Raw genomic sequence first — 26445 nt, 5'->3', positions numbered from 1 at the left:
AAATGTTGGTAGAACATTGCAAAACAGCCAAAAAAAATATTGGCATATGTTTCACCATATAAAGAAGCTACAAGTTTTCCTCCTGATGTCAAGTGACTTGAGAACTCCTAAGCCACAGAACAAACTGTTTAACCATTCATCAATATAAAGTACAAACCCAAATAGAGAATGATTCCATGAGTGTTTATGTTGGATGGTGAATCACCTTTATTTTCTTATCCTCTGTGGCCACAGTCCCATCAGTCACCAAACCAGAGGCCATGACATGTTCCAAGAAGTTGTTCAGCTTTTCTTCATCATGTACAGAATTGGAGCCTGATGTTTCAATTAAAATATAAAAGGGGTTTCCTGGAAACGAGAAAGGACAGAACAAGAGAACAGCCAGTAGCAGAAGATAGGGATTTAATTCAGATTATTAAAAGGTCATTTTGAGAATATTCTCTACAGTGACTCCTTTTGTATAAAGTAGAGGGCTGAGATAACTGATCTTCCCAACCTTCAGCATCCTTTCACCATTCCCTATAAGAATTCTGCTGGCCAAGGCAGGAGTGAAATAGCTGTGAATGCCTCCAGAGCTGGGATATGTGGGAAGACTCCCTCACGAACAGCTGCTCTGCACTCTGCATTGGCTAGACTGCAGCGAGCTCTAGACAGAGCACAATGGATGTTATGTCCCCGAGAGTTGGAAATTCTGCAAATATTTTTGATCTTGTCAAAGTATCTGCTTTGTGTTTGAGAGTGAGTGTTTCAGAGTGATACTTTCCATTTGTACGGAAATAACTCTGCCACAAGGCATACAGCTTATCTACTGCTTCCTTCCAGTTAACCAACGTAAATAAAGTCCAAAATTCTGGAAATTGCCCTTTCCTGCTGCATTTCACGTAGGTTCCCTCTGAGGAATCCCTCTCTGCTACTCTATAGCCTTGATGCTACATTAGATTCTCTATGCACTGCCCTTGTTTTAATCACTCTTTATTGTAGCAGCTGCTGTTGAGATGGGGCCAATAATTTCAAATAAAATTCCGCCTCCCCCATACAAAAAAATTATGTTTCACGTGATGTTTGTTTGAATGTCTCAGGGGACTAAGCTGGGGAGATAGGGAAGTTTGCTCAGTGATAAAGTATGTTATAATGTTATTGGAATTTATTCACGTTATTTATTAGGTTGCTGCCTCCTTCCTACTCCAAGGGACTAGACACAGTCCCTATGAAAAGCTGTCTTTTTGCTATCTCTGGAGAGACCCCTCAATAATTGAACATACAGGTTGAACACTTCTCTTGTCCTAGGCAGGAGACTAGCTGCTCCATGGCAGGGTTGGTGTGCAGTGGTGGAACAGTGTGGGAAGTCCAGACATCAGTGAACCTGGATACTGGACTCCCTTCTCACCTTTGGAGAGACCTTTCTTTAGATCAGCTAAGTATTTAGCCCAGCATTCCCTACCTCCTCTCAAAAGAAATCCCCAGAAGATATTATGTCTTTTTCAACAGCACAATAAAACATCAAGATACTTGGGTTCATAGCACAGCCTTATACTCCAGAACACCTGTCTATGCACAGTACATTAATTCTAGTACCTGTCACTGGGTTGGACAGTTTGAGGTGGTTCTCAACCAATTTCATGCACTTGTCATCCATGAATTCATATGCAGACAGGATCTCTCCCAGCATGCCTTTGCAGGTAGTGAAAGTTCCAAGAACCTGAGAGAAACTCTGACAACCTTTCCAAAGACAACAAACAGCACAGAGAAAATTAAAACTGCTAGCATACTAAAAATACTGCCCCCTCAAAACAGTTTGTCCAGGGTCCAATAAATAATAATTAATGATGTGTGCTACACAGAACGCTGTTAGAAATGTTTGTGATGGCAAATGTTTAGCGTAGGTAGACCATGCAGGTGCAACTCTTACCAGACTGGTCTTTTTCATGCCAATAATTTTTAAAAAACAGGACATCTTGGATCCTATCAAGATGTTTAGGGCACCGTATCTCTATTCCCCACTTATCTGTCTGGGCCAGAAGGGTGGTGAGGCAAAATATAACCAGCACAGCTAAACACTGGGTCCCTTCCCTTCTCCACTTCTACTTAACATTTTTTACCTGTGAATGACATTTTGCCTGCCAGAGCTAAGCTAAAGCTCCAATGGCATGGTGACAGGAATACCACAGATAAGAGAGTTTTGCTAAATCCCAGTGACCACAAGTATTTAATACACACCAAAAAAACTCTCTCAAACATTTTGTTATTTAGAAATAAAATCAAGTTGATGGTTTACAGCAGTTTACTGACTTGTACCTTCTCTCTCAATTCTCACTCTTTCCCGGCCTCTTCTGTCACTGGTTTCAGCAGTCAAATTATTAAAAACCAGCCCCCAGGATCACAGGGCAGCTTCATCTCCAATAATATATCCCAAATCAGTCTCTTGGTCCTCTGATACTGTATGAACACCATTGCATATTGTTTCTGGTTACCAACACCACTGCTAGAGAATGAGAGAGGGACAGAGCCTACCTAAGAAGACCAGATTCACAGACTTGGGTTTCCGTGGACAGAGGATAGAGACAGCAGTAATGATCCCCAAAGTCCCCTCTGACCCAATGAAAAGCTGCTTCAGATCATAGCCAGTATTATCCTTCCGCAGAGAAGCCAAGCAGTTCAGAATGGAGCCATCAGCCAGGACCTGGCAGAGGACAAAGAAACAATACTGATAAACCCTTCATTACGCAAATACACATAGGTGATGAGCTGGTGTGAAGAGACAAGATGATAAGAAACTGCAGCAAACCTCTCAAGAGAGCCCAGCATGGATACATCTGATCCACAAAAATGGTCCGCGGAATTTGCAGGGCTCTACCTCTCAGTGCTGCAATGTGGTTATATTATTTTTTCCTTTTCTAATTGTTGTCCCTCCTCACACTTTTTCCCTATCACTTCTTCCACATAGCCTTGGACAGGGAGAGCTTTCTCTCATCAACATGGTGCCCATTTTGCTCCAACAAATTCCTCTCTTCCTTAGTGATACATGCTCTGCTCATGTGTAGCATGAAAAGCAAGGAACAGTTACACTAATAAGAACAGATTGTTTTTCATACCAATCAGTGATCTTTCTCCAATGGACATGATCAGCCATTGTACGTAGTTTTTAGCTTAGGACAGCTGATGGAACCAATGAAAGTAAAGTGCCAGTTTTGAAACAGTGAGGGTAATTAATCATCAGAAGTAGTAAGTTCTCCATCATTTGAGCCCTTAAACCAAGATTGGATGGGTTTGTAACAGATATGCTCTAGTTAAATATTACCTTGACTTCTTAGACACCTGAGAGATGAAAAAGACCACCTGGGTCATGTAATCCTTTCCCCCGCCAATACTGTTCTTTACAATAAACATACTAGTGAATTTTTCAGTCTATCTTTAAATGTTCCAAACACCAGGACTTTCAGAAGTAAGCAGACTATTTTACAGCCTAATAGAACTACAAGACATTCAGCCAAGACTTTTCTGTGTTTTAACTGAACTTCACTAATAGGCTGGTAGCACCACCTATTTTGCCAAACCTTAATAGTTCGCACTGACATTTTCCATGCACGGTGTCTGCCTCAGCCTTATATCATCATAGAAGATGAGGGTTGCAAGAGACCTCAGGAGGTCATCTAGTCCAATCCCCTGCTCAAAGCAGGACCAACACCAACTAAATCATCCCAACCAGGGCTTTGTCAAGCCAGGCCTTAAAAACCTCTAAAGATAGAGATTTCACCACTTCCCAAGGTAACCCATTCCAGTGCTTCACCAGCCTCCTAGTGAAAAAAGTTTTTCCTAATATCCAACCTAGACCTCTCCCACTGCAAACTGAGACCACTGCTTCTTGTTCTGTCATCTGCCACCACTGAGAACAGCCTAGCTCCATCCTCTTAGAATTCCCCTTCAGGTAACTGAAGGCTGCTATCAAATCCCCCCTCACTCTTCTTTTCTGCAGACTAAATAACCCCAGTTCCCTCAGCCTCTCCTTGTAAGTCATGTGTCCCAGCCCCGTAATCATTTTTGCTGCCTTCTGCTGGATTCTCTCCAATTTGTCCACATCCTTTCTGTAACTGGGGGCCCAAAATTGGGTGCAATACTTGGACTGAACTGGCGGAAGTGATGGTCCCAGGCTAAAGGGATTTCTAGCCTGTGTATGAAAACCTAGGAAACCAAAGCTGCTAAGCAAAAGCAGCTTGTGCCTTAAGAATCTGCCAGCCTGTTTATCACTCAGGGTGAAAATTTGCCAATTCATATACTACTATCTGTATGTTAAACTCAACTTTTTTGTTTTTATTTACTAGGTAATCTGCTTTGATCTGTTTGCTATCACTTAAAATCTATCTTTTGTAGTTAATAAACTTATTTTATGTTTTAATCCAAACCAGTGTGCATCTAAGGTGTCTTGGTTACCACAAGTGTGCATGGTGCTCTTCACATTTAGGGAGAGACGGACTGGGCATTAAACCCATATACTTGCCAGATTTGACCAGGGCAGGACGGTACTGCTCTGTGGTCCTAGGCTGGGAAGCTGGTGGTTAGAGAGCTTGCATGTAACTGCAGCTGGGTGTGTCCCTAACTGTATGAATGCTGGCGAAAGTGCAGGCTAGAGGGCTTTGCAGCTTGTCACAGCAGCTAAGTGTGAGAGGGAACCCAGGCTGCTAGGTCAGAGGGCTCAGTGGTACGCCAGTTCCAGGCAGCACCCCAGGGACAACCCATCACACAAGTAAACCTAAACTATCCCTGAAAGGTGTTTGAAGGGTTTTAAGAACAGGTAGGACAATGATGGAGATTCCATAACCTCTCTTGGAAGCCTTTTCCAGTGCTTAACTACTCTTAGAGAAGAGGAAAAACTTTCTAACTCCAACCTAAGGATATGTCTACAGTACGAAATTAATTCAAACTTTTTCTATTCAAATTTTCGGAAGCGATTTTATACATTCGGTGTTGTGTGTCCCCACTAAAGTGCCTGAATTCGGCGGAGTGCATCCACAGTACCAAGGCTAGCATCGAATGTCAGAGTGGTGCACTGTGGGAAGCTATCCCACAGTTCCCACAGTCCCTGCCGCCCATTGGAATTGTGGGTTAAGCTCCCAGTGCATGATGGGGCAAAAACATTCTTGCGGGTGTTTTTGGGTCCGTGCTGTCACTTGTTCCTCCCTCCGGGAAAGCTACGGCAGATACCATACTGTCAGCAGACAATGCAGTATGGTGCACCGCCTGTCTCCTGGTACTATGAATCCACCTCGCATATCTTCTCGTCTTTCTATCTACTCTTTTATCTAACCATTTCCCGCCTTTTTTCAGGTACTGTGAACCGAGCAGAACAGCTTCTGTTGCAAACTCTGCTCTCCCGTTCTTGCATCGCTAGCTAATTTTTCCATGTTGTCTGTCCCGGGCTCGCGTGCAAGCTACCGAAGCCAACAATTCCCTGCCGTTTTTTGGCCATCATGAACTGAGCTGCACAGCTTCCGCTGCTTTTTCCATGTTGTTGGCCCTGGGCTCCTGTGGAAGCTACAGACAGCAACAATTCCCCGCCGTTTTTCGGCCATCGTGAACTGAGCTGCAGCTTCCGCTGCAAACTCTGCTCTCCCACTCTTGCAGCTCTAGCGAGCTTCCTGACTCCGTGAAAGCTACAGAAGACAACCATTTGCCACCTTTTATCGGCCATCTTGAACCAAACAGCTCTCCTACATTTCGCGCCCTTTTTCCAGGATTACCCCTGCAGGCACCATAGTGCGGCAAGCACGGAGCCCACTCAGATCTCCGCTGCAGTTTTGACCATTGTAAATACCTCATGCATTATCCAGCAGTATGTGCAGTACCTGCAAAACGGGGCGACGAAGTGATGACAGTGCGATTACTATACTGATGAGGACATGGACACAGATGTTACTAGAAGCACGGCATGTGGTGATTGGGAGATCATGGTGGCGTTGGGCCAGGTGCATACTGTGGAACGCCAATTCTGGGCCCAGGAAACAAGCACAGACTGGTGGGACCACATAGTGTTGCAGGTCTGGGATGATTCCCAGTGGCTGAGAAACTTTTGTATGTGTAGGGCCACTTTCATGGAACTTTGTGACTTGCTGTTCCCTGCCCTGAAGTGCAGAGACATCAAAATGAGAGCAGCCCTCACAGTTGAGAAGTGGGTGGCCACAGCACTGTGGAAGCTTGCAATGCCTGACAGCTACCGGTCAGTCGGGAATCAGTTTGGAGTGGGCAAATCTACTGTGGGGGCTGCTGTGCTGCAAGTAGCCAATGCAATCATTGACCAGCTGCTATCAAGGGTAGCGACTTTGGAAAATGTGCAGACCACTGTGGGTGGCTTTAATGCACTGGGGTTTCCTAACTGCAGCGGGGCGATGGATGGAACACATATCCCTATCTTGGCCCCAGCACAACAGGGTGGCCAATACATAAACCGCAAGGGGTACTTTTCCATGGTGCTGCAAGCACTGGTGGATCACAAGGGACATTTCACTGACATCAACATGGGATGGCCGGGAAAGGTGCATGATGCTCACATCTTCAGGAACTCTGGTCTGTTTGAACAACTTACTTCCCAGACCAGAAAATTAGTGTTGGGGATGTTGAAATGCCTATAGTTATCCTCAGGGACCCAGCCTACCCCTTAATGCCATGGCTCATGAAGCCATACACAGGCACCCTGGACAGTAGTAAGGAGCAGTTCAACTATAGGCTGAGCAAGTGCAGAATGGTGATAGAATGTGCTTTTGGATGTTTGAAAGCGCACTGGTGCAGTTTACTAACTCTGTTAGATCTCAGCACAACCAATATTTCAATTGTAATTGCTGCTTGTTGTGGCTCCACAATATCTGTGAGAGTAAGGGGGAGACGTTTATAGCAGGGTGGGAGGTTGAGGCAACTCGCCTGGCGGCCAATTTCACACAGCCAGACAACAGGGTGATTAGAAGAGCACAGCAGGACATGCTGCGCATCAGATAAGCTTTGAAAGCCAGTTTCATGACTGGCCAGGGCACGGTGTGACAGTTGTGTTTGTTTCTCTTGAAGTTACCCGCCCCCTATATAAATATATGAAAGGAAATCAAGTCAAAATTGTTTTAAAACTGTTCTTTATTATTTGTTGCACAACACATTGAGAGAAATCAGAAGGAGGATGGGCGGGGGGTATTGGGTTAGGGGGGTGGAGGAGGAGGGAAGGACATGTCCAGAAACCAAATCAAAAGTTTGCATATGCCACCTTTCTGCTGCTTGGGCAATCCTCTGGGGTTGAGTGTGTGGGTCCCCGCAGCCTCCCCCGCTGTGTTCTTGGACATCTGGGTGAGGAGGCTATGGAACCTGAGGAGGAGGAAGGTCATACATGGGCTGCAGCGGCAGTCTGTGGTCTTGTTGCCTTTCCTGCATTAGATCCACCATACAATGGAGCATATCAGTTTGCTCCCCCATGAGCTTGACCACAGCATCTTGCCTGCTCGCATCGTGTGCGTCCCTCCTCTCTTCATATTCCTGTACTGCTTTACAGGACTCTGCAATTTTTTGCCTCCATGTATTCAGCTGGGCCCTATCAGTGCGGGAGGACTGCATGAGCTTGGTGGACATGTCGTCCCGAGTTTGTTTTTTCCGCCTTCTAATCCGGACCAGCCTCTGGGATGAAGTAGATAGGGGCCTCATTGAAACATTTGCACCTGCGGGAGGAGAAAAGAGGAGGGTAGTATTTTAAAAAGATATATTTCAGAGAACAAAGGGGACACTTTGGTGTGAGTAAGCCATCACATGGCCAGGCAACAGAATTCAGCTTGCAGGCAGCCTAGGGGCACACGGGGTTCTGCTTCTTCTACATTCATTTCAAAGCTTTCAAACTGCTGGGCCCTCTTTCCCAAAGCAAGCAATGCCTGGTGGGTTTGCCACATAAAAGGAGGGACTGCAGGCTCTCTGGGATGATCGCTTCACACAACACCCCTCCCCCAACCCCACACCCACTGCGTGGCTCCAATGAGGCTCTGAGCAGGGATGAGCCCTTTAAACTAAATGTGAACAGACCAGCGAGGCTGCATTTACCCCCTACCCCCCACCGCGTGGCTCCGATCAGGTTCCCACTCACCTGAAGTACCTTCTCCAGGGTCATGGTCCGGGAGCCCATCTTAGGAGTGGGGGGAGGCTACTGGCTTCTGTGTTAAGAATAGTTCCTGGCTAGGGGGGAAAATGCATTCCCCACTTGCTGCCCGTGCACTGTCCTCCTCCTCCTCCTCTTCGTCCTCCAATGACTCTTCCTCCTCGCTCTGTGCAACTCCCCCCTTGCAGGTGTCCACAGACAGTGGTGGGGTAGCGGTGGTGTCACCCTCCATAATTGCATGCAGCTCACGGTAGAAGAGGAATGTATGGGGCTGTGACACAGAGCGACCGTTCGCCTCCCTGGATTTTTGGTACACTTGCCTGAGCGCCTTGATTTTTGTACGACACTGCTCTGTGTCCCTGGAGAAGCCTCTTTCAGTTATGGCCCTGGAGACTTTAGTGTATGTATTTGCATTCTTTTTTTGGAATGTAGTTCTGCCGTAACAGACTCGTCTCCCCAACATGCAATGAGATCCAGTGCCTCTCGTTTGGAGCAGGCTGGAGCTCGACTGCGAATCCAGGACTGTGTGATCTCTTGTGATGGTGGACTCTGCATGATCGCCTGTGACGGTGGACTGTGCTGACGGTCACCTGTGCTGATGGTGACCAAATAGGAAATGAAATTCAAAAGCTCCCAGGGGGTTTTCTGCCACCCGGCTAGTGCAACGGAGTTAAGAGTGTTGTCCAGAGTGGTCACAAGGGAGCATTCTGGGATCGCTCCTGGAGGCCAATAATGTCAAATTGTGTCCACAATACCTTTAACCCGGGATTGCGACCTCAATTTAAGTGCTACTCCACTTGCCGAGGTGGAGTACAGAAATCGGATTAAAGAGCCCTTTAAATCAAAAAACCCAGTTAGGTCGTGTGGACAGAATCACTTTTTTTTTTTTTTTTTCAAATTAACTTGGCTAATTCTGAAATAACAGGCTAGTGTAGATCAGGCCTAAATCTGAAACACCCATTACTTCTTGTCCTCCCTTCAGTGGACATGGGGAATTGACCACAGTCCCCTTTATAACAGCTCTTCATATACTGGAAGACTTATCAGGTCCCCCTCTCGGCCTTTAATTCTCAAGACTAAATATGCCCAGTTTTTTTTAACCTTTTCTCATAGTCTGGGTTATCTAAACCTTTTATCATTTTTGTTGCTCTCCTCTGGACCAGTGTTCTCTCTAATTTTTTAGATCCATGTGAAGAATTAATTTTGTTATGTGCACCAATATGGAGGTGATGTGTGAGGAACTTACAGGGAACTTAGCTCCGGACTATCTCCAATTTATCCACATCTCTCTCAAAGTGTGGGCCTACAACTGGACACACACTACTCCAGCTGAGGCCTCATCAGTGCTGAATAGAGCAGGACAACTATTTCCCCTGTCTTACACACCACACTCCTGTTAATACACCCTAGAATTACATTAGCCTTTTTCACAACTGCATCACACTGTTATCTCGTATGCAATTAGTGGTCCACTATAACCCCTGATTCTATTCAGCAGTACTACCACCTAGCTAGTTATGCCTTATTTTGTAGTTGTGCATTTGATTTTTCCTTCCTAAGTGTAGAACTTTGTATTTCTCTTTATTAAACTTCATCTTGTTGATTACTGACCAATTCTCTAATTTATCAAGGTTATTTTGAATTTTAATCCCACCCTTCAAAGTGCTTCCAACCCCTCCCAGCTTGGTATCAGAGAGGTAGCTGTGTTAGTCTGGATCAGTAAAAGCAGCAAAGAGTCCTGTGGCACCTTACAGACTAACAGATGTATTGGAGCATGAGCTTTCGTGGCTGAATACCCACTTCGTCGGATGCATGGATACAGGATGGAAGGAAGTTCAGATACAGAAAGCAGCTACAAGACATTCATCTTACCACTTCCAGTCCCAGAACTGTCCCTCGGAGAGAGCCGTACCTCAACAGCCTCAGGCCTCCTGCATTTGTTGCCACATTACCACCAATGTGGCAGCTGCCCTTGGCTCCAAGGTCAAGTGGCATGATGAAGTCCAGCTCCTCAAGATACTGGTTCAGGTTCTCTAAAATACAGCCAGCCTGGCAAACAAGGATTCCTGAAACACAAGAATCAAGCTACAATTTGACACACAGAAATGGTCTCCTAAAGATGCAGGACAACTGTAAGCAACTAGGACCACCCCTTTCTCCAACACTTCTAGCCTGATGGTACAATTCAAATCCAAAACAATTCTTCTCATGACTCTATCTCCCTCTGTAGCAGGGTGGTTATCCACTTCTGCCCTGCGAGGCTTGAAACAGCCCAAGAGAGGGCTGTGGCTGGGGCAAGAAGCCTGGGCTGATTGGGGGAAAGTAGGCTCAACTGGGGCCATGCCTCAATGAGGCCCAGCTGACCCCTATAAAAGGCTGAGAGCCAGAGGCCCAGGCAGTCTCTCTCTGCCTGTAGAGGGAGAAGGGCCTGGCTGCAAGGTGCTAAGCAGGGAATCCAGATTGGAGCAGGGCTGGGGAAAGGCCAAGGGAGCTAGGAAGCTCTGGTCTAGGAAAGCCCCAGGCTGCAGTCCTGATGAGGCCCATTAGGTACTGGGTTGCAGGGGGCAAACCATGGGTAGGCAGAGGCAGCTGGTCCGAACCCCCCTTGCCTGTGATGAGTGGCTTATACTGCAGTCTGCTCCACAATTTGAACAGGGGCTAGATGGAGACTGGGCAGCAGCCAAGACTGAGGCGAAGTGGGGATAGTGGGTGGGGGTTTCCCTGGGAGGGGAGATCCAGACTGTTGGGGTATTTCCAGGGGGCAGCACCCAGTTAAAGGTGCCCAGGGGTCCTGTGAGGGACATGGGGGCTAAATGACAGGCAGGACACCTGGCCTGCAGAGGGTGCTCCAATGACTGGTGAGCTAATTCCCAAGACAACCAGCAGGAGGTGCCGCAGGGGTGAGTCTGCATCGCTACACCCTCCTACTAAAGTCTATGGAAATTCTGACACTGACTTCAAGAGGAGAAAGCCCTGGATTGGTATCTGGAACACAGGGGTACCAAATATTTCTCTCCCTTTAATTTTCCCTTACTTCAACTTTTTAAGAACTTAAATGTTCAAATCAACAAGAGATTTTCTCATTCCCCATGTCCAACCACATATGCATACTTTTTCCATTTCTCTCCTCCACAAATGCCAGTGCAGACTGGCCATAAACCTGGCAGATCCTTTCTTCAATACCACTGTGATTTATGTCCTATCCTTTACTATCAGATCCAGATAGTATCCCATCTGGATTTCTTAAACAGATACTGAGATGAGTGCAGGTACTCCTCTCCCTTCCCCTAGTCTCCATGTACTATCAGAAACAATATCAGAAGAATCCTGGATTCAGGAAGCCCCTGCTGCCTCCTCGAGGTGGTGCTGCTGGTTTGAATCCCTGCTGATACTATACTAAGCACCTCTCAGAAGGAGGGTAGCTTTCACAGGATTAAAAGATGAGCCCTTTTACATTAGAAGAAATATATTTACCAGACACACTGTTGAAGCTGATGACCTGGTTCATCAGAGCTGTGGAGATGATAATCTCATCAAAGACAGGAACGCTTCCCCCTACAAGGCCAGTGTTACCTCCCTGGGGGTTTACTGCCAACTTCCTTTTGTTACAATACCTGAAAGGGAACACATTGTTCAGCAATCACACTGCTCAGAGCCATGTCCCACTTCCCTTCTTCATGCCTCTGGGAGATTTGTTCTCACATGCAGTTGGATGAATTGGGTATCCTCAATAAAGCAAATTGTTTCAGTCCTAAAAGCTGAATTTGAGATGAATGGTCAGTTTCAGATAGAGAGTGAGAAAGCACAAATCCTGCTGATGCCAATAGGCCTTGGATAAAGGAATATAAATGCAGGACCATCCCCTTTTTTGTAGTTTGTTGTACAATACAATATTTTTACCCCAAACAGCAGTCAACTCCTTTTAGAAACTAATTGTTCATGTAGCTACCTTTGTTAGCACATTTTTATCACACTGCTGTGTGTTCTTTCCACCTTATTGCATGGGATTTTGGTTTTGCTGAGGCTCCCAGATCCCTCAGCACAGCGGTGTGTGGGAGCTCCAGGGCCCCCTGCCTGTGGGACTGAGCAGCAGCAGGGAGATCCCCCAGTGCTAGGCAACTGCAGCATCTGTCGGCCACCCGCTGGGCAACTACAGGGAGTTCCCCCGCTGCCTGCCATTGCTGGGCAGCTGCAGGGAGGTCCCCTGCCGTGCGAAATGGTTGGGCAGCTGCGGGGTCCACCGGCCACCCACCACAGTTGGGCAGCTGTGGGTTCCCCCCACCAGGGTGATGGCTGGGAGCTGTGGGGGCAGGGCTGGCTGGGAGCTCCAGCCCCAGGTTAGAAAATGTCACAAAGGCCTATGGAAGTCACGGAATCCGTGACTTCTGTGAGCTCATCGTAGCCTTATTTATAGAGCACTATGGATGTGTGTGGGGCATCTTACAGAATAAGTGAAAAGGCAGGTCTCTGCTCCACAGAGTTTACAATTTAATTCCAAAATTGCAGTCTAAGTTAATTCTCTGCTTAGACCTCATACACATGAACAGGGTAGAGGATTAAGGAAGGACTAAGAACAGAAGGCCAATTCAGGCCCTTAGAGGGAATACAAGATACTATCAGGAACAGCTGCTGACTAGCAAGGGGCCTTCAAGAAGGTAAAGTGCCACAATCAGTTCTTACAGAGCTGTGACGCATCTCAGGATAAGGACTATCTAGTTATGTAAAAATATTTTTAGTTTCTCTTGTTGTAACTAATGCACTTTAAAAATCTCCTCGAAAACCTTTTAGAACTAGGAAAATATGCTGTTCTTTTGTTGCTGAACCAAGAAACATCCTGAATCCTGCAAGTTCTAGTTGTATTAAGTGTACAAAGCTGCAGTGTACTAGGAAATATTTCATAAATGCAGACCTTGATGGTAGAAGGTTTTAGGATAACTTTACACTTTGCTGTAACACACCTGGTATTGGGTTCATACACTGTTGTAAAATGGGATCAACCTTTAATTGTCTGAACCACCAAGTGGTAAGCCTGTGTACTGCTGCTAAATTAGGGCTCAATTCTATACCCAGTGACACCGAGAGGAGTATTGTCATTGACTTCAGTGGATACAGGATCAAACCTTCAGGTTTAGGAGCTCTTTGAAGCTGGCATCAGGCCAAAGGTTTCTCTTTTAGGATTTATTTTGAATCTCTTATTTTATTTTCCTTTTGTTCTCCTAATCTCCTTTTTCCCCTTTAGCTATTTTTCTCCTTCAGCCTGAGCCTGTTGTGACCTTCTGAGGGTTGTCCTTTTCTGCAGCTGGCACTGTTTCCAATTAGGTCAGTTCAGTGGAGCAGAGAAATCACTAATGATGAGACGTTGCCCCCTACACACACACCCACACACTACTACTAAGGATTTTCTAATCAGGGCCACAGGTGTGTGGATCTGAGGAGCCAGCTGTTTCCCATTTGGCATTTATAACATTTGTTAGTTGTTCTCAGTGATCATACTGCTAGTTAGGAACTCATTCCTTTCTCTAACCACCTGAAAGCTCTCTTGGTCTAGCTTTCATAGTTAGACTGGATTTGCTCATTCCATGCACATTCCTTGGTTTCTTGATTAAATCTGGTAGCAATATCAAATGATATGAGAAAGTTGTTGGAGTAGAGCAAAGACAGAATTCAGAGATGGCAAAACAGAAGCACTAAATAGCAAAGATCAGTTAAAAAGATGTAAATTACCTGAGAATCTCAGATATCTCTGCTGCTGTCCGTGGCCTCAGTAACATCTTACTGCAGCCTGCAATGAAAGCAAGGTATGGTAAAATCAATCTGAAGCAAAGATTGTGGTAAAAAAGAAAAACCCAGCATCTTTTGGTATTTCTGACACTAGTGGCAACAGAACATGTCAGGGTCATCTGCACCATGAGCTTCAATTATGAGGTGAGGTTACTTGTTCCCTGGTTTAGCAGCACAGGGAAAATCATGGAAGAAACACGTTCCTGCAATGCTCCAATAGTAACCAAGCTCAGGGTACATCTACACCAAGGCTTGGCAACCTATTAGAAGCGGTGTCACAAGTTTTCATTTATTCATTCTAATTTAAGGTTTTGTGTGCCAGTAATACATTTTAATGTTTTAAGAAGGTCTCTTTCTATAAGTCTATAATATATAACTAAACTATTGTTGTATGTAAAGTAAATAAGGTTTTTAAAATGTTTAAGAAGCTTCGTTTAAAATTAAATTAAAATGCAGAGCCACCCAGACCACTGGCCAAGACCCGGGCAGTGTGAGTGCCACTGAAAATCAGCTCACGTGCCGCCTTTGGCACATGTGCCACAGGTTGCCTATCCCTGGTCTACACTACCTGCTGGATTGGTGGGTACTGATCCATCTATCAGAGATCAATTTATCGCGTGTAGTGTAGACGTGATAAATGGATCCCTGATCACCCTCCTGTTGACTGCTGAACTCCAGCTCGGCGAGAGGCAGAAGCAAAGTTGATGGGGGAGTGGCGGCATAGGCGGCAGGTTTGTATAATTTTTGGTGGTGCCCAAAATGGTGGTGCCTCCCCGCTCTCGCCCTGTAAGCCGATATAAAATGAAGCTACAACGCATAGGCACCACAAGATTACAAGGGTCAATTAAAAGTGGAAAGTCAGAAGCAGCACTTGTCTGCTTCAATATACAGTATTATATTTTGTGCACCTGTTGTGAAGAAGTGTGAATATTCTTGATGTTTTCTCTGAATACTGTGTGGGTGCCTCAGTTTCCCCTGCAAGGTGCCAACTGAAGGTGTTGGGGACAAAGAGATCACGTGGCCTCCTTGTCCAGAAGAGACACAAAGGCCGGAGGAGGGAGTGTCAGTTTGGAGCTGGCTGGGGAAATGGGGAGAGGCCCAGAACTTGGGTCTAGGCTCCCCACCCCCCAAAATGGACCTGACTGAGGGGTCCTGTTTTCTGCACCTACAAGCTCTGTTTTAGACCATGTTCCTGTCATCTAATAAGTTTTCTGTTTTACCGGCTGGCTGAGAGTCACGTCTGACTGCAGAGTTGGGGTGCAGGGACCTCTGGTTGCCCCAGGACCTCCCTGGGCAGACTCGCTGTGGAAAGCGCAAGGTGTGGAAGGGCATGCTGAATGCTTTGAGGTTAGACCCAGGAAGGTGTAAGCTTCTTGCCCTGGAGACAGTCTGCTCAGAGAGAGGAGGCTCCCCCAGAGTCCTGACTGGCTTTGTATGGAATAGTTCCAGAGCATCCCAGCATCCCCTTCCACGCCATGCGCTTCCCAGAAGTCCGCACAGGCACTGACACTCCCTCCTCTGGCCTTTGTCTCTTTTCCAGGCATTAGGAGGCCACCTGATCTCTTTGTTCTCCAACATCTTCAGTTGGCACCTTGCAGGAGAGCGGCCCAGGCCATCAGTTGCCTGGAGACAGGGTTTTGGCCATTCTCTGTGCAGATGGCATCACACTGGCCCTCTAGGGCTCTACAACAATCACGCTCCCATATCCCACCATCTAGATCCTTGAGAAATGCATAGGGGAAACTGAGGAACCCACACAGTATTCAGAGAAAACAGTAAGAACATTCCCACTGTATACGACTAGTTATATACTTTAAAGGGTGTAAAATAATCAAGTATTGTGCTAAACACAATGATACTCCAAACTGACCACCATATTTAAGTTGCATGTTTTTCCCCTCAAGTGAGGGCTCTGGAGTGGGGCTGGGGATGAGGGGTTCACACTGCAGGAGGATGCTCAGGGTTGGGGTGCTGGGGGTGCAGGCTCTGGGGTAGAGCAGAGCTGGGGATAAGGAACTTGGGGTGCAGACAGGCTGCCCCAGGGCTAGGGCCAGAGAGGATTCCTCTCCCCCAACTGGCAGCAGCAAGCTCCAGGGGAGGGACCCCTCCTCTTCCCAACCCCCCCTCCGGCAGCACACTCACTCTGCACCACAGTCACTGCACATGCTCCCAGGGACTCTCTCAGGTCCAGAAAGCCCCCACTCCTCCCCTATGATGGATAACGGGTGGGGGGGAGGGTTGCCATCACGTGGGCCTCCCCTGCTGCTGCCCCTCACTATAGCCTCACTGGGGATGGGGCTGCCCCTTGCCCAGCATGGGGCAGGAGTGAGAACTGCAGGGTGGTGGCTAGGTGGGGGCAAGGTCTCACAAAATTCACCCAAGCCCCAGCTGCTCAGGTCTAGGAAGCTCCCCTCCCCCATCTCCCCTGTGGTGGGTGGGTGGGTGCTAGGGGGAGGGAAGAGAACTGCCTTTACATGCAGCTTCCTTCCTCCCCTGCTGCAGCCTGCTGCCCCTCACCCTAGCCGACTGAGAATGGGGCTGCCCCTTGCCCAGCACTGGGCAGGAGTGGGGGCTGCAGGGGGGGGGGGTGGATCACAGGGTCAAACCTCACCGAAGCCCCAGCAGCTGCTCAGGTGAGTGAGGTCCACCCCAGATGTCCATCTCCTGGCCGGAAGTCCCCTTGGCATCTCCTCCAGGTGGGTGCCAGGGGACAGGACAGAGGGCTCCCAAGCAGGCATGTGCTTCCTCCCACTTCCTCTCTCCCCTTCCCCCTCCTGAGCTACTCCAACAGTCTGCCGGCCGCTGCTCTCTATAGCCTTAGGCAGAAGCAGCGGCAGGCAGCTGGCAGCACAAGCAAGGGAGAGAGGCATGGGCTGTTTTTTTCCAGGCAGAGAAGCTCCAAGGCGGGGGCGGGGCCCGCTCCAGGCAGGGCCAGGGGAGAAACCCAGCTCCAAATATGGGTGAAGCACAGCCCCCAGCCTTGAATATTCCTGGTGCTCGGGCACCTCGAGCCCAAGTAACCTGCCGCCCCTGAGTGGCGGCCATCGATCCTGCGCCATGAGGACGTGAAGTTAGTGATTCTAAGTCGATCTAAGATACGTCGACTTCAGCTACCCTATTCTCATAGCTGAAGTTGCCTATCTTAGATCGACGCCCCCACCCCCTCCCCGACTGAGTGTAGACCAGGCCTTAGTGATCAGAAATGACATTGATGGGCTGCAAAGCGAGCAGTGTCCTATAATAACAGTAATAATACTGAGCTCTTATATAGTGTTTTTTATCTATAGCTCCCCAAGCACTTTACTAAAAAGGTAAATATCTTTATTCTCATTTTACAATTAGAGTATGTTGCTATGGTGAGGACAAGCGATGGTCAGAAAAATAAGACATTAAATAGCAATAGTTTTGGCAAATAGCAGCTCTCATGTGGCTGGAATTTTTCCCACAGAACTTGGATAACTGGCCAGATGTAATAATGGATGACTTTCACTTCTCGCTGAAGTACTGTACACATAGAAAAAGCAGGGTAACAAACTAGGTAAATCGTTGGTAGGGCCCTACCAAATTCACTGCTATCAAAAACGCATCACAGGCCATGAAGTCTGGTCTTGTGTGTGTTTTTACTCTAAATCAGGGGTCCCCAACGTGGTGCCTGCGGGTGCCATGCATCTAAATGTGCCCGCGTCCTGGCCAACGGTCGAGCATCCGCCGAAACCCCACCGAATTTCTGCAGCATTTCGGCAGTGACGCCTCTCGATGACGTCACTTGTCGGTGGCAAGTGACACCATCGAGAGGCGTTGCCGCCGAAACGCAGCAGAAATTAAGCAGTGACGCCTCTCATCGATGCCACTTGCCGCCAAGTGACATCATTAAGAGGCGTCACCACCGAAACGCTGCAGAAATTCGGCGATGATGCCTCTCAACAACGCCACTTGCCGCCGACAAGTGAAGTCATCGAGAGGCGTCACCGCTGAAACGCCACAGAAATTCGGCGGCATTTCAGCGGATGCTCCACCATCGCCATGGTCTTTCGTCTGGCACCCGCCAGACGAAAAGGCTGGGGACCACTGCTCTATACTATACAGATTTCACAAGGGGAGACCAGTGTTTCTCAAATTGGGAGTCCTGACCCAAAAGGGAGTTGCTGGGGGTTGGAAGGTTATTTTGGGGGTGGGAGGTGTCACAGTATTGCCACCTTTACTTCTGTGCTGCCTTCAGAGCTGGGTGGCCGCAGAGTGGCAGCTGTTGACTGGATGCCCAGCTCTGAAGGCAGTGCCCTACTAGCAGCAGTGCAGAAGTAAGAGTGGCAATACCATACCATGCCACCCTTCTGTGCTGCAGCCTTCAGAGCTGGGAGGCCAGAGAGTGGTGGCTGCTGACTGAGGGCTCAGCGCTGCAGGCAGCAGAGCAGAAGGGTGACAATACCATACCATGCCATCCTTACTTCTGTGCTGCTGCTGATGGCAGCTCTGCCTTCAGAGTTGGCAGCAGCCGCCACTCTTCAGCTGCCCAGCTCTGAAGGCAGCGCTGCCACCAGCAGCAGCACAGAAGTAAGGGTAGCAATACCACAACACCCCCTACAATAATCTTGCAGTACCCCCCCTCCAACTCCTTTTTGGGTCAAGATGCCTACAATTACAACACTGTGAAATTTTAGATTAAAATAGCTGAAATCATGAAATTTATTATTTTAAAAATCCTATGACCATGAAATTGACCAAAATGGATCATGAATTTGCTAGGGCCGTAATCATTGGTCTTCTCCACAGAAGCAAATCTTAAATTTCCTAAATTAGCTCTGCTCAGTCCGGCGTTCTGCTTCACTGACTTGGCATTGGCAACCATGGAAAACTATGCCATTTTCCATGCTAAGAGAATAAATAAGTGGAGAGAAGAGAACTCCAATAACAATCACCTTCTCAAAAATAAATCCGCTGTGTTGAAGACTGAAGAATCATACTCTACTGTAAGGTATTTTAACACCTTGTTCTAAATACTCACTGGGTCAGTGAGTTTAATGATGATACAAGGCAAGTACTTTATAGAGCTCTCACAAATATACAGGGATCCAATAGCTCCATCTTTAGGATAATCAAAGAAAGATTTGACAATTTGAATATTTCAAACAAACACTCTTATTCTTAAGGTAGATATGATACTTTAAAAGAATCAATTAAAACATAATTGACTGCTTAGTGGATGAATTTCACTATAAAATGAACCATTTCAAAAGCAAGGTAAAACTTTGGGTATATGTAAACAAAAACATAATTTAACAGTTAACCAAGAGCTGATTAGGAAATACTTTTTGTTCCAGTGAAAAATTCTGACAAAATTGAGAGTTTTGACCAAAAAAAAATTCATAGGAAAGTATTTTTTAATGAAAAATTTCCACCAGTTCTAATAACCAAACCTGATTTTGTAGGATTTGTATAAATAAGCAGCAGCACAAACTTGGCACTGGAGTTGATGTTTTTGCCTGCAGATTTTTCAATATAGGGCTCAGTGGAATAGATGGCTATAAAACTATTAGAATAAACTCTTAAAGGTTGAGTATATCCAATAGTTTTATTAAAAAGGGAAGCAGGTTTTTGGAAAGAAAATAAATACAAGAAAGACTTTGCTATTTTTTATAGCTGCTATTATATACTGCTAATCATAGGTAAAAGGGGGTAGGGTGTGTCAAAATGTTAAAACACCTACCTCGGACTGACTGCAGCCAGTCCACATTGAACAGTCTCAATTCATCTGGGTCTGTGATGACTCTGCCAGGTATAAGGTGCTCAAAAAAGGCTATATCACTATCAGAAACATGAGAGAAAGGCAGCCTCTTCACACCATACTGCTCACTAGTCAGCATCACTTCCTTGGGGCTGCTGGAAGTTGTAGAGAGAGCTCGCTTGCCCAGCAGACTAGTGCCTGATAAGATGGATGGCCTGGACATTGGTATCCTGTATAGCTCTGCTAGTTTCTTCTGCTTAAGTGTCCACTGAGCAGTAGCACTGGTCCACACTGCCAAGGGTTTCTTATGGCCGTTCATCTGCCATCTTGGTAGGGTCCAACAGCACCAAACCAAACGAAGCTGGACGAGAGAGGAAACTGTCATGGTTGCCCTGAAATGCAAACAGAGGATTAACACCCAGTTTCGATTCTTCCTGCTGCTCTCCATGTCCCGTATGCATAAAAAAACTAGATTTTTCAACTAACTGACTTGCTACTGTTCTTTATGGAGGCAGAACTACAGGGGAAACCTAGCTCTTGTAGGGAGTAAAAGGTCATTCTTATTTGCAGATAGGAGAGTTTCAGGATCATCATTATATTATTGTACACAGTCAACCCATCTCATATCTAGGAAAATCCAGACTGAAGTAGGATCATATATGGGAAGCAGAGGGAAACTAAAGCTTCTAGTATTTGTTAGGATATAGATATTCAAGCATGTCTGGCCTTTACTTTAAGAATTTAGGTGTATTCTTATCACTTAGCTAGTTATAGAGATATAGAAGAAAGAATCAATATAATAGTCTATCTGTGTAAGGGCCTTCTCTCACTGTGACAGTCTGTGGGCCTGTTTAGTCATATTGAAATAAGGCAATCTGGGGCTGTTAGGAAGGTGAGCCGAACTATCACCTCCAGAGAAAGGGAAGAGCTTAGAACATGTAAAAAGAAATGTAATTTGATAGTTTTCTGTCTGGTAAGAACTCACTTATCAATAGACACAGCCGGAGAACCCTCACGTCTGTGTAGATGTAGTTGTAAAACCCTTATGTCCGTATAGATGTAGTTGTGAAATCCTCACTTCTGTATTGTTTTGTATGGTTTTTTGCATGTTCTCTGTCTGGTTCTGTAATTGTTTCTGTCTGCTGTATAATTAATTTTGCTGGGTGTAAACTAATTAAGGTGGTGGGATATAATTGGTTAGCTAATCATGTTACAATGTTAGGATTGGTTAGGTAAATTTTAGTAGAATGACTGGTTAAGGTGTGACGTTATAAGTGTAATATAATATCTCATTGAAAGGTGACAGGGCCAGAAAGAGTTAATTAACTCACCTCACCGACTGACCTGACCCGTGGGTGAACCTTAAGGACTGGTTAGGAAGATATGTAAATGAACAGAGCTTTGGAATGCAAGTCTGCATTGTTAGAGGTAGAAGGGGAGGTGTTTGCTCAGGTCTTGTGATGTAAGCAAACAAGTCTTGTCTATTGCTATAGTTTTAATTCAAAGATCAAAAAAGGAATATTACCATTTAAGATGATACTTGAGTGAAATAGTATTATTGTCTATATGTCTCTTTGAAGGTTATGGTAACCTGCATCTGAACTGTTTAATGGATAAATTACTCTGTGCTAATTGCCAGGATGTTTGGGAGAAGGAGTTAAGCCTATTGTTTTCTCAGGCTGAAAGGCTGCTGGAAATGTATAAGAAGCCTGGGACACGATCCTTCTTCATCTCAGATCTGCTTTGGGTTTCAAGAGGGGGAAACCTTAAGCCACAAGGATTGAGATCCCCAGTCATTAACTGGAGCCACCCTGAATATGGAAATTGGACTATAACCTATGGACTATTTCTAAAAGGACTTTTGGCAACTACAAGCTCATCTCTGCTGTGCATCTGAACCTCAAGAATGGAATTCAAGTCTGTCTGTATATTGATCTTTTAACCAACTCTCTCTCTTTTCTTTTTAAACAAATTTTAGCTTAGTTAATAAGAATTGGCTGTAGCGTGTATTGTTGGTAAGATCTAAGTTATGATTGAACCTGGGTATGTGGCTGATCCTTTGGGATTGGAAGAACCTTTTCTTTTATATGATGAGATAAGATAAGATTTCAGGAACCATCATCATATATCTGACAGGTGTGTCTGGACGGAGGCCTGAGGCTGGGTACTTTAAGGGAACTGCATGGTTTGGACTTCTAAGTAACCAGTGAGGTACTATAGAAGCTGTTTTGTGCTGGCTTAGTAAATCTAAGTATTGGAATAACCACCAGCATTTGGAGTTTGTCTGCCCCATTTTGTTTGCGGTTCACCCTGATTGAGTGACCTCAGCTGCCTCCCACGGGCAGCCCCCGTCATAGAAGGTATAGCTGAAAATATTACTATATAAATTAGGGGCAAACAAGAAGTAAGTTGGGATTCGAAAGTAAGGAAAAAGGAACTTGGATTTAAGCTTGCTGGAAGTTCACTCCAATAAACATTGAATTGTTTGCACCTTTGGATTTGGGGTATTGTTGCTCTCTGTTCATGTGAGAAGGACCAGAGAAGTGTGAGAGTGAAGGAATAAACTCTCTAACAGTATTACTGAAAATTCCCAATGAAATATACATGATATATCATATCTTTCATTGAGAAATGCATGTATTATAATGGCTGTAAAGGTCCTTCAAAACTGTTGTCAATGAAGGACAGAGCTTCATATTTAATGCACCTATTCATGTGCTGCTTCCTGAGGACATATGCCCTCAGCCCTTATGCTGCACATGACATGACAGGTCTTTTTCACAAATTCTACCCATAGCTCAAGCCTGCTTTTCCCTTGCATCTTGCCCTTGAGAAGATACCCAGATATAAACTCCTGAAGCCTGATTCTCCACTCCAAGGCACAATGCAGTTGAGAATCAGACTCGTCTGTGTGTTTCCCATGACACTGGGTACATTTGCAAGAATCTATAAATTGGGACACTTATTAATCTGTAAGAATCCAAAGAACACATATCTGACCAACACCATTTGGGGGCTGGTTGGATACAAATTGCAATTCAGGTGCCCCTCCACAAAAACAAGGAGCAGATGTTAACTACTCTCCAGTGATCAGTGAAAGGGTGTGGGTGTGGAAGAACTAAAGACTTAGTGCAAACTGATAAGTCAAACAAAGAAATCCTCTCTGCTTTCATTACCAATTTTTACAATACCAGTATTAAACACTGATTAAAATGTCAACCATCATCTTTCTTTGTACAAACAGCAAGTTTCAATGATATACTGGAGAGCTGGATGTGATGTGAATAAACCAGTGAAAGTGCTTGGACGCTCAGTGGAATAAGTTGATTGATTATAACTAATCAGTTTCAGAAGCAAGGTAAAACTTTGGTTATATATAAACAAAAAATACTGCCTAGCTATCTCCCCTTCTAGATCATTTAATAGGACTTTTATAGGGAAATAGGACAAATAGGACACATCAAGTGTATACTCATTTGTCCATGGCATTAATTGCTGACAAGTTTGCATTCCTCCTCCCACTTCCAACATATAGCTAAATGCCCACAAGCCAATGTCAAAATGCAGCATTTACAAGGGGTCTGGCTCCATTGCCCACAGAAAATGTGAGAAAACTGAGTTCCTATGTTGATTCAGGCCCAATAAGCATGCCCATGTGGTTATGCTGAGAAAAGAACCCCCCAAAGTGAATGGTAGTAGACACTGAATTGGACAGCAGGACAAAAATGTGTGTAGCACGTAAATAGAATAAAATTAACAAGTTTGCTACTTTTTAAAACAAGGTTTAAACAGTAATATATATATATATAACCTGACCCATCTTCTATTTTATTTACTTTGGTGTGAATAAGAACCTGCTACTCCAGTAACTTTGCTACCAACTCAAAACATCTGCCTGCTCAGATGCTCAGCCTTTCACACAGGACATGTGAGGGGATTTTGGAAAAGCTGAGCTTTCCCATTGGAATCTGTATGTTCAGAGGCAGCTGTTTCAGGATGTGCCCAGCTGTCACTGGGAAACTCTTTTGTATGTGTTTGGGGAGATGGCAAAATGGAACATACAGCTGAGAAACGCTTTCACGCTAAGAATCTCTCCTTTTTATTAAATGGCCACATGGGATACATCCTAATTTCCTACAGTGGAGTCCTGCCATACGTAGATACTCATGGCACTGGTCTACCATCTGGCAGGTGCATGGCAGCAAGCATGCAGCTTGGCATGCCAAGACAGGTCTGTTTGTGTGTGCTGTAGGGGAGTGTGTGTCCTGGTCAGCATTCCCAGACAACAGGCATGGACCATGACTATCACACTGCACACTGCCAAGGCATTGGGGGGCAGAGGGAGCATTGCACACTGCCTCGGGGGAGGGGCAAGGAGGAACGGACGCACACTGCCAAGACATGGGGGGTCCAGAGGGGGAAAACTGCACACTGCCTCAGTGGGGGTTCAACGCAACTGCCAAGACATGGGGGGGGGCAGAGGGGGACTACTGCACACTGCCTGGGGGGGGCAGAAGGGGAACATTGCACACTGCCTGGGGGGGAGGAGACGACGCACACTGCTAAGATATGGGGAGGTCGGAGAGAGAAAACTGCAAACTGCCTCAGAGGTGGGGGGGACATTACACAGTGCCTCGGCGGGGGGAGGGGGGACATTACACAGTGCCTCGGCGGGGGGAGGGGGATGCACGCTGCCAAGATGGGGGGGGTCGGAGAGGGATACTGCCCTACGGCGCGGAAGGGGCCGGAACATTCCACGCTGCTACCCGCGCGAGGCTGTAGCACGTCGCCTGCCCGTAGTGCTCGCGCGACACCTGCCACTCGTTATTTTACCGAGCCCGGGTCTGCGGCCGCCTCGCCCGCCACGTCACACAAAGGCGCCCCCGACCGCTTTGCGTCCAGCCGACCAGAAACCGAGCGACGGTTTCCTGAGAAAGTCCTGCCCCCCAGGCCGCCTTGTTAGAGTGGGACCCACGGGGCGGGGCCAGGAGTCAGAGCGAAGCGGGTGAGGCCAGGAGCGGTGAGGCAAAGCGCTACAACTGCGCACAACTGCGCCAGCGCAGCCCCCCCCCCCAGGCACGTGCCGGTGCCGAAGGGGTCAGGATGGGGGCAGAGGCTGGGTGTGATGGGTTAGACCCTCGCCTGGTGCCACCTGATATATTGGGGTCCTACTGGTTCCACCAGCCTGGGCTTCCTTCCCTGTCCTGATGTGGCTCTCATAGCTCCTCTGGCGCGCACCCGCCACCCCCCAGCAGGCGGCACAGACTGAAGTCATCTCTGTATGAGAGGAGGCGGGTGCAACCAGGGGCGGCTTTAGGCCTATTCCACCAATTCCCCCGAATCGGGCCTCGCGCCTAAGAGGGCCCCACGCCTAGTGAGAATCCCTTCCCTGGCTAGAGGTGCCTTTTTAATTCTTACTCACCTGGCGGCACTCCGCGTTTTCAGCGGCACTTCGGCGGGGGGTCCTTCAGTGCTGCCGAAGACCTGGAGCAAGTGAAGGACCCGCCACCAAAGTGCCGCCGAAGACTCGGACCACCGCCCGGTGAGTACAAGCCCCACGTGTTTTTTTTACATGTGTTTTTTTTTTTTAAGTCATCCCTGCCGGGGCCCCATCGAAACTCTTCGAATTGGGCCCCGCACTTCCTAAAGCCGGCCCTGGGTGCAACATGGGGGGGGCCTCCTGATTCATACTGAGAATGTAGGGCAATTGGCTAGTTATCTTAGGTGCATGTACACAAATGCAAGAAGCCTGGGAAACAAACAGGAAGAATTAGAAGTCCTGGCACAGTCAAAGAACTATGATGTGATTGGACTAACAGTGACCTGGTAGGGTAGCTCACATAACTGGTGCACTGTCATGGATGGGTATAAACTGTTCAGGAAGGGCAGGCAAGGGAGGAAAGGTGGAGGAGTTGCACTGTATGTAAGAGAGCAGTATGAAACTGGAGAAAAGCCTGTTGAGAGTCTTTGGGTTAAGTTTAGAAGTGAGAGCAACAAGAGTGATATCATGGTGGGCGTGTGCTATAGACCATCAGACCAGGAGGCTGAGGTAGATGAGGATTTTTTGGGACAGTTAACTGAGGTTTACAGAACACAGGCCCTGGTTCTAGTGAGGGACTTCAGTCACCCTGACATCTGCTAGGAGACCGACACAGCAGTGCACAGACAATCCAGGAAGTTTTTGGAGAGTGTTGGGGACAACTCTCCGGTACAACTACTGGCAGAACCAACCAGCAGCCACTTTCCTCTTGACTTGCTGCTTACAAACAGGGAAGAATTGGTAGAGGAAGTAGAAGTGGGTGGCAGCCTGGGCAGCAGTGACCATGATATGGTTGAGTTCAGGATCCTCACAAAAGGAAGAAAGGAGAGTAGCAAAATATGGACCCTGGACTTCAGAAAAGCAGACTTTGATTCTCTCAGGGAACTCATGGGCAAGATCACCTGGGAGGCTAATGTGAGAGAGGAAAGAGTCCAGGAAAGCTGACTGTATTTTAAAGAAGCCTTATTGAGGGTGCAAGAACAAACCATCCCAATGTGCAGAAAGAATAGCAAATATGGCAGGCAACCAGCTTGGCTTAACAGTGAAATCTCTGATGAGCTTAAACGCAAAAAGGAAGCTTACAAGAAGTGGCAACTTGGTCAGATGAGTAGGGAGGAGTATAAAAATATTGCTTGAGCATGCCAAGGTGTAATCTGGAAGGCCAAAACACAACTGCAGTTGCATCTAGCAAGGGATGTGAAGGGTAACAAGAAGAGTTTCTACAGGTATGTTAGCAACAAGAAAAAGGTCAGGGAAAGTGTGGGACCCTTAATGAATGGTGTGGGGGCA

The 26445-nt window shown here is 46.6% G+C and overlaps 2 protein-coding genes across 3 annotated transcripts in view; both read right to left on the bottom strand.

Moving 5' to 3' along the window:
- Positions 1-7133: 7133 nt before the first annotated feature.
- On the bottom strand, positions 7134-24558 carry LOC127057043 (D-2-hydroxyglutarate dehydrogenase, mitochondrial-like). 2 transcript variants are annotated; one of them, XM_050965664.1, is made up of 6 exons: positions 24450-24558; positions 19599-20008; positions 13838-13895; positions 11588-11727; positions 9986-10179; positions 7134-7685 (listed from the first exon to the last, which is right to left on the bottom strand). In XM_050965664.1, exons 2-6 carry the CDS (start codon positions 19999-20001, stop codon positions 7668-7670), a joined length of 813 nt encoding a protein of 270 aa, XP_050821621.1. In that variant the 5' UTR covers positions 20002-20008; positions 24450-24558; the 3' UTR covers positions 7134-7667. The 2 variants fall into 2 exon arrangements, with proteins under 2 accessions (XP_050821621.1, XP_050821622.1); XM_050965665.1 differs by lacking the exon at positions 7134-7685 and adding an exon at positions 8491-8708.
- Positions 13044-26445, bottom strand: part of ING5 (inhibitor of growth family member 5) — a 245932-nt gene continuing 232530 nt past the window's right edge. Inside the window, exon 11 of the transcript XR_007775987.1 lies at positions 13044-13055. The gene's annotated coding sequence lies outside the window, so the exon portion shown is untranslated. The remainder of the gene's footprint in view (positions 13056-26445) is intronic.

This window comes from Gopherus flavomarginatus, chromosome 8 (assembly GCF_025201925.1).
Source record: "Gopherus flavomarginatus isolate rGopFla2 chromosome 8, rGopFla2.mat.asm, whole genome shotgun sequence".
In the NCBI taxonomy this organism is placed as follows: Eukaryota; Metazoa; Chordata; order Testudines; family Testudinidae; genus Gopherus; species Gopherus flavomarginatus.
Note: the sequence above shows the minus strand (reverse complement) of the source record. Positions and strands in the feature narration are given on the sequence as shown.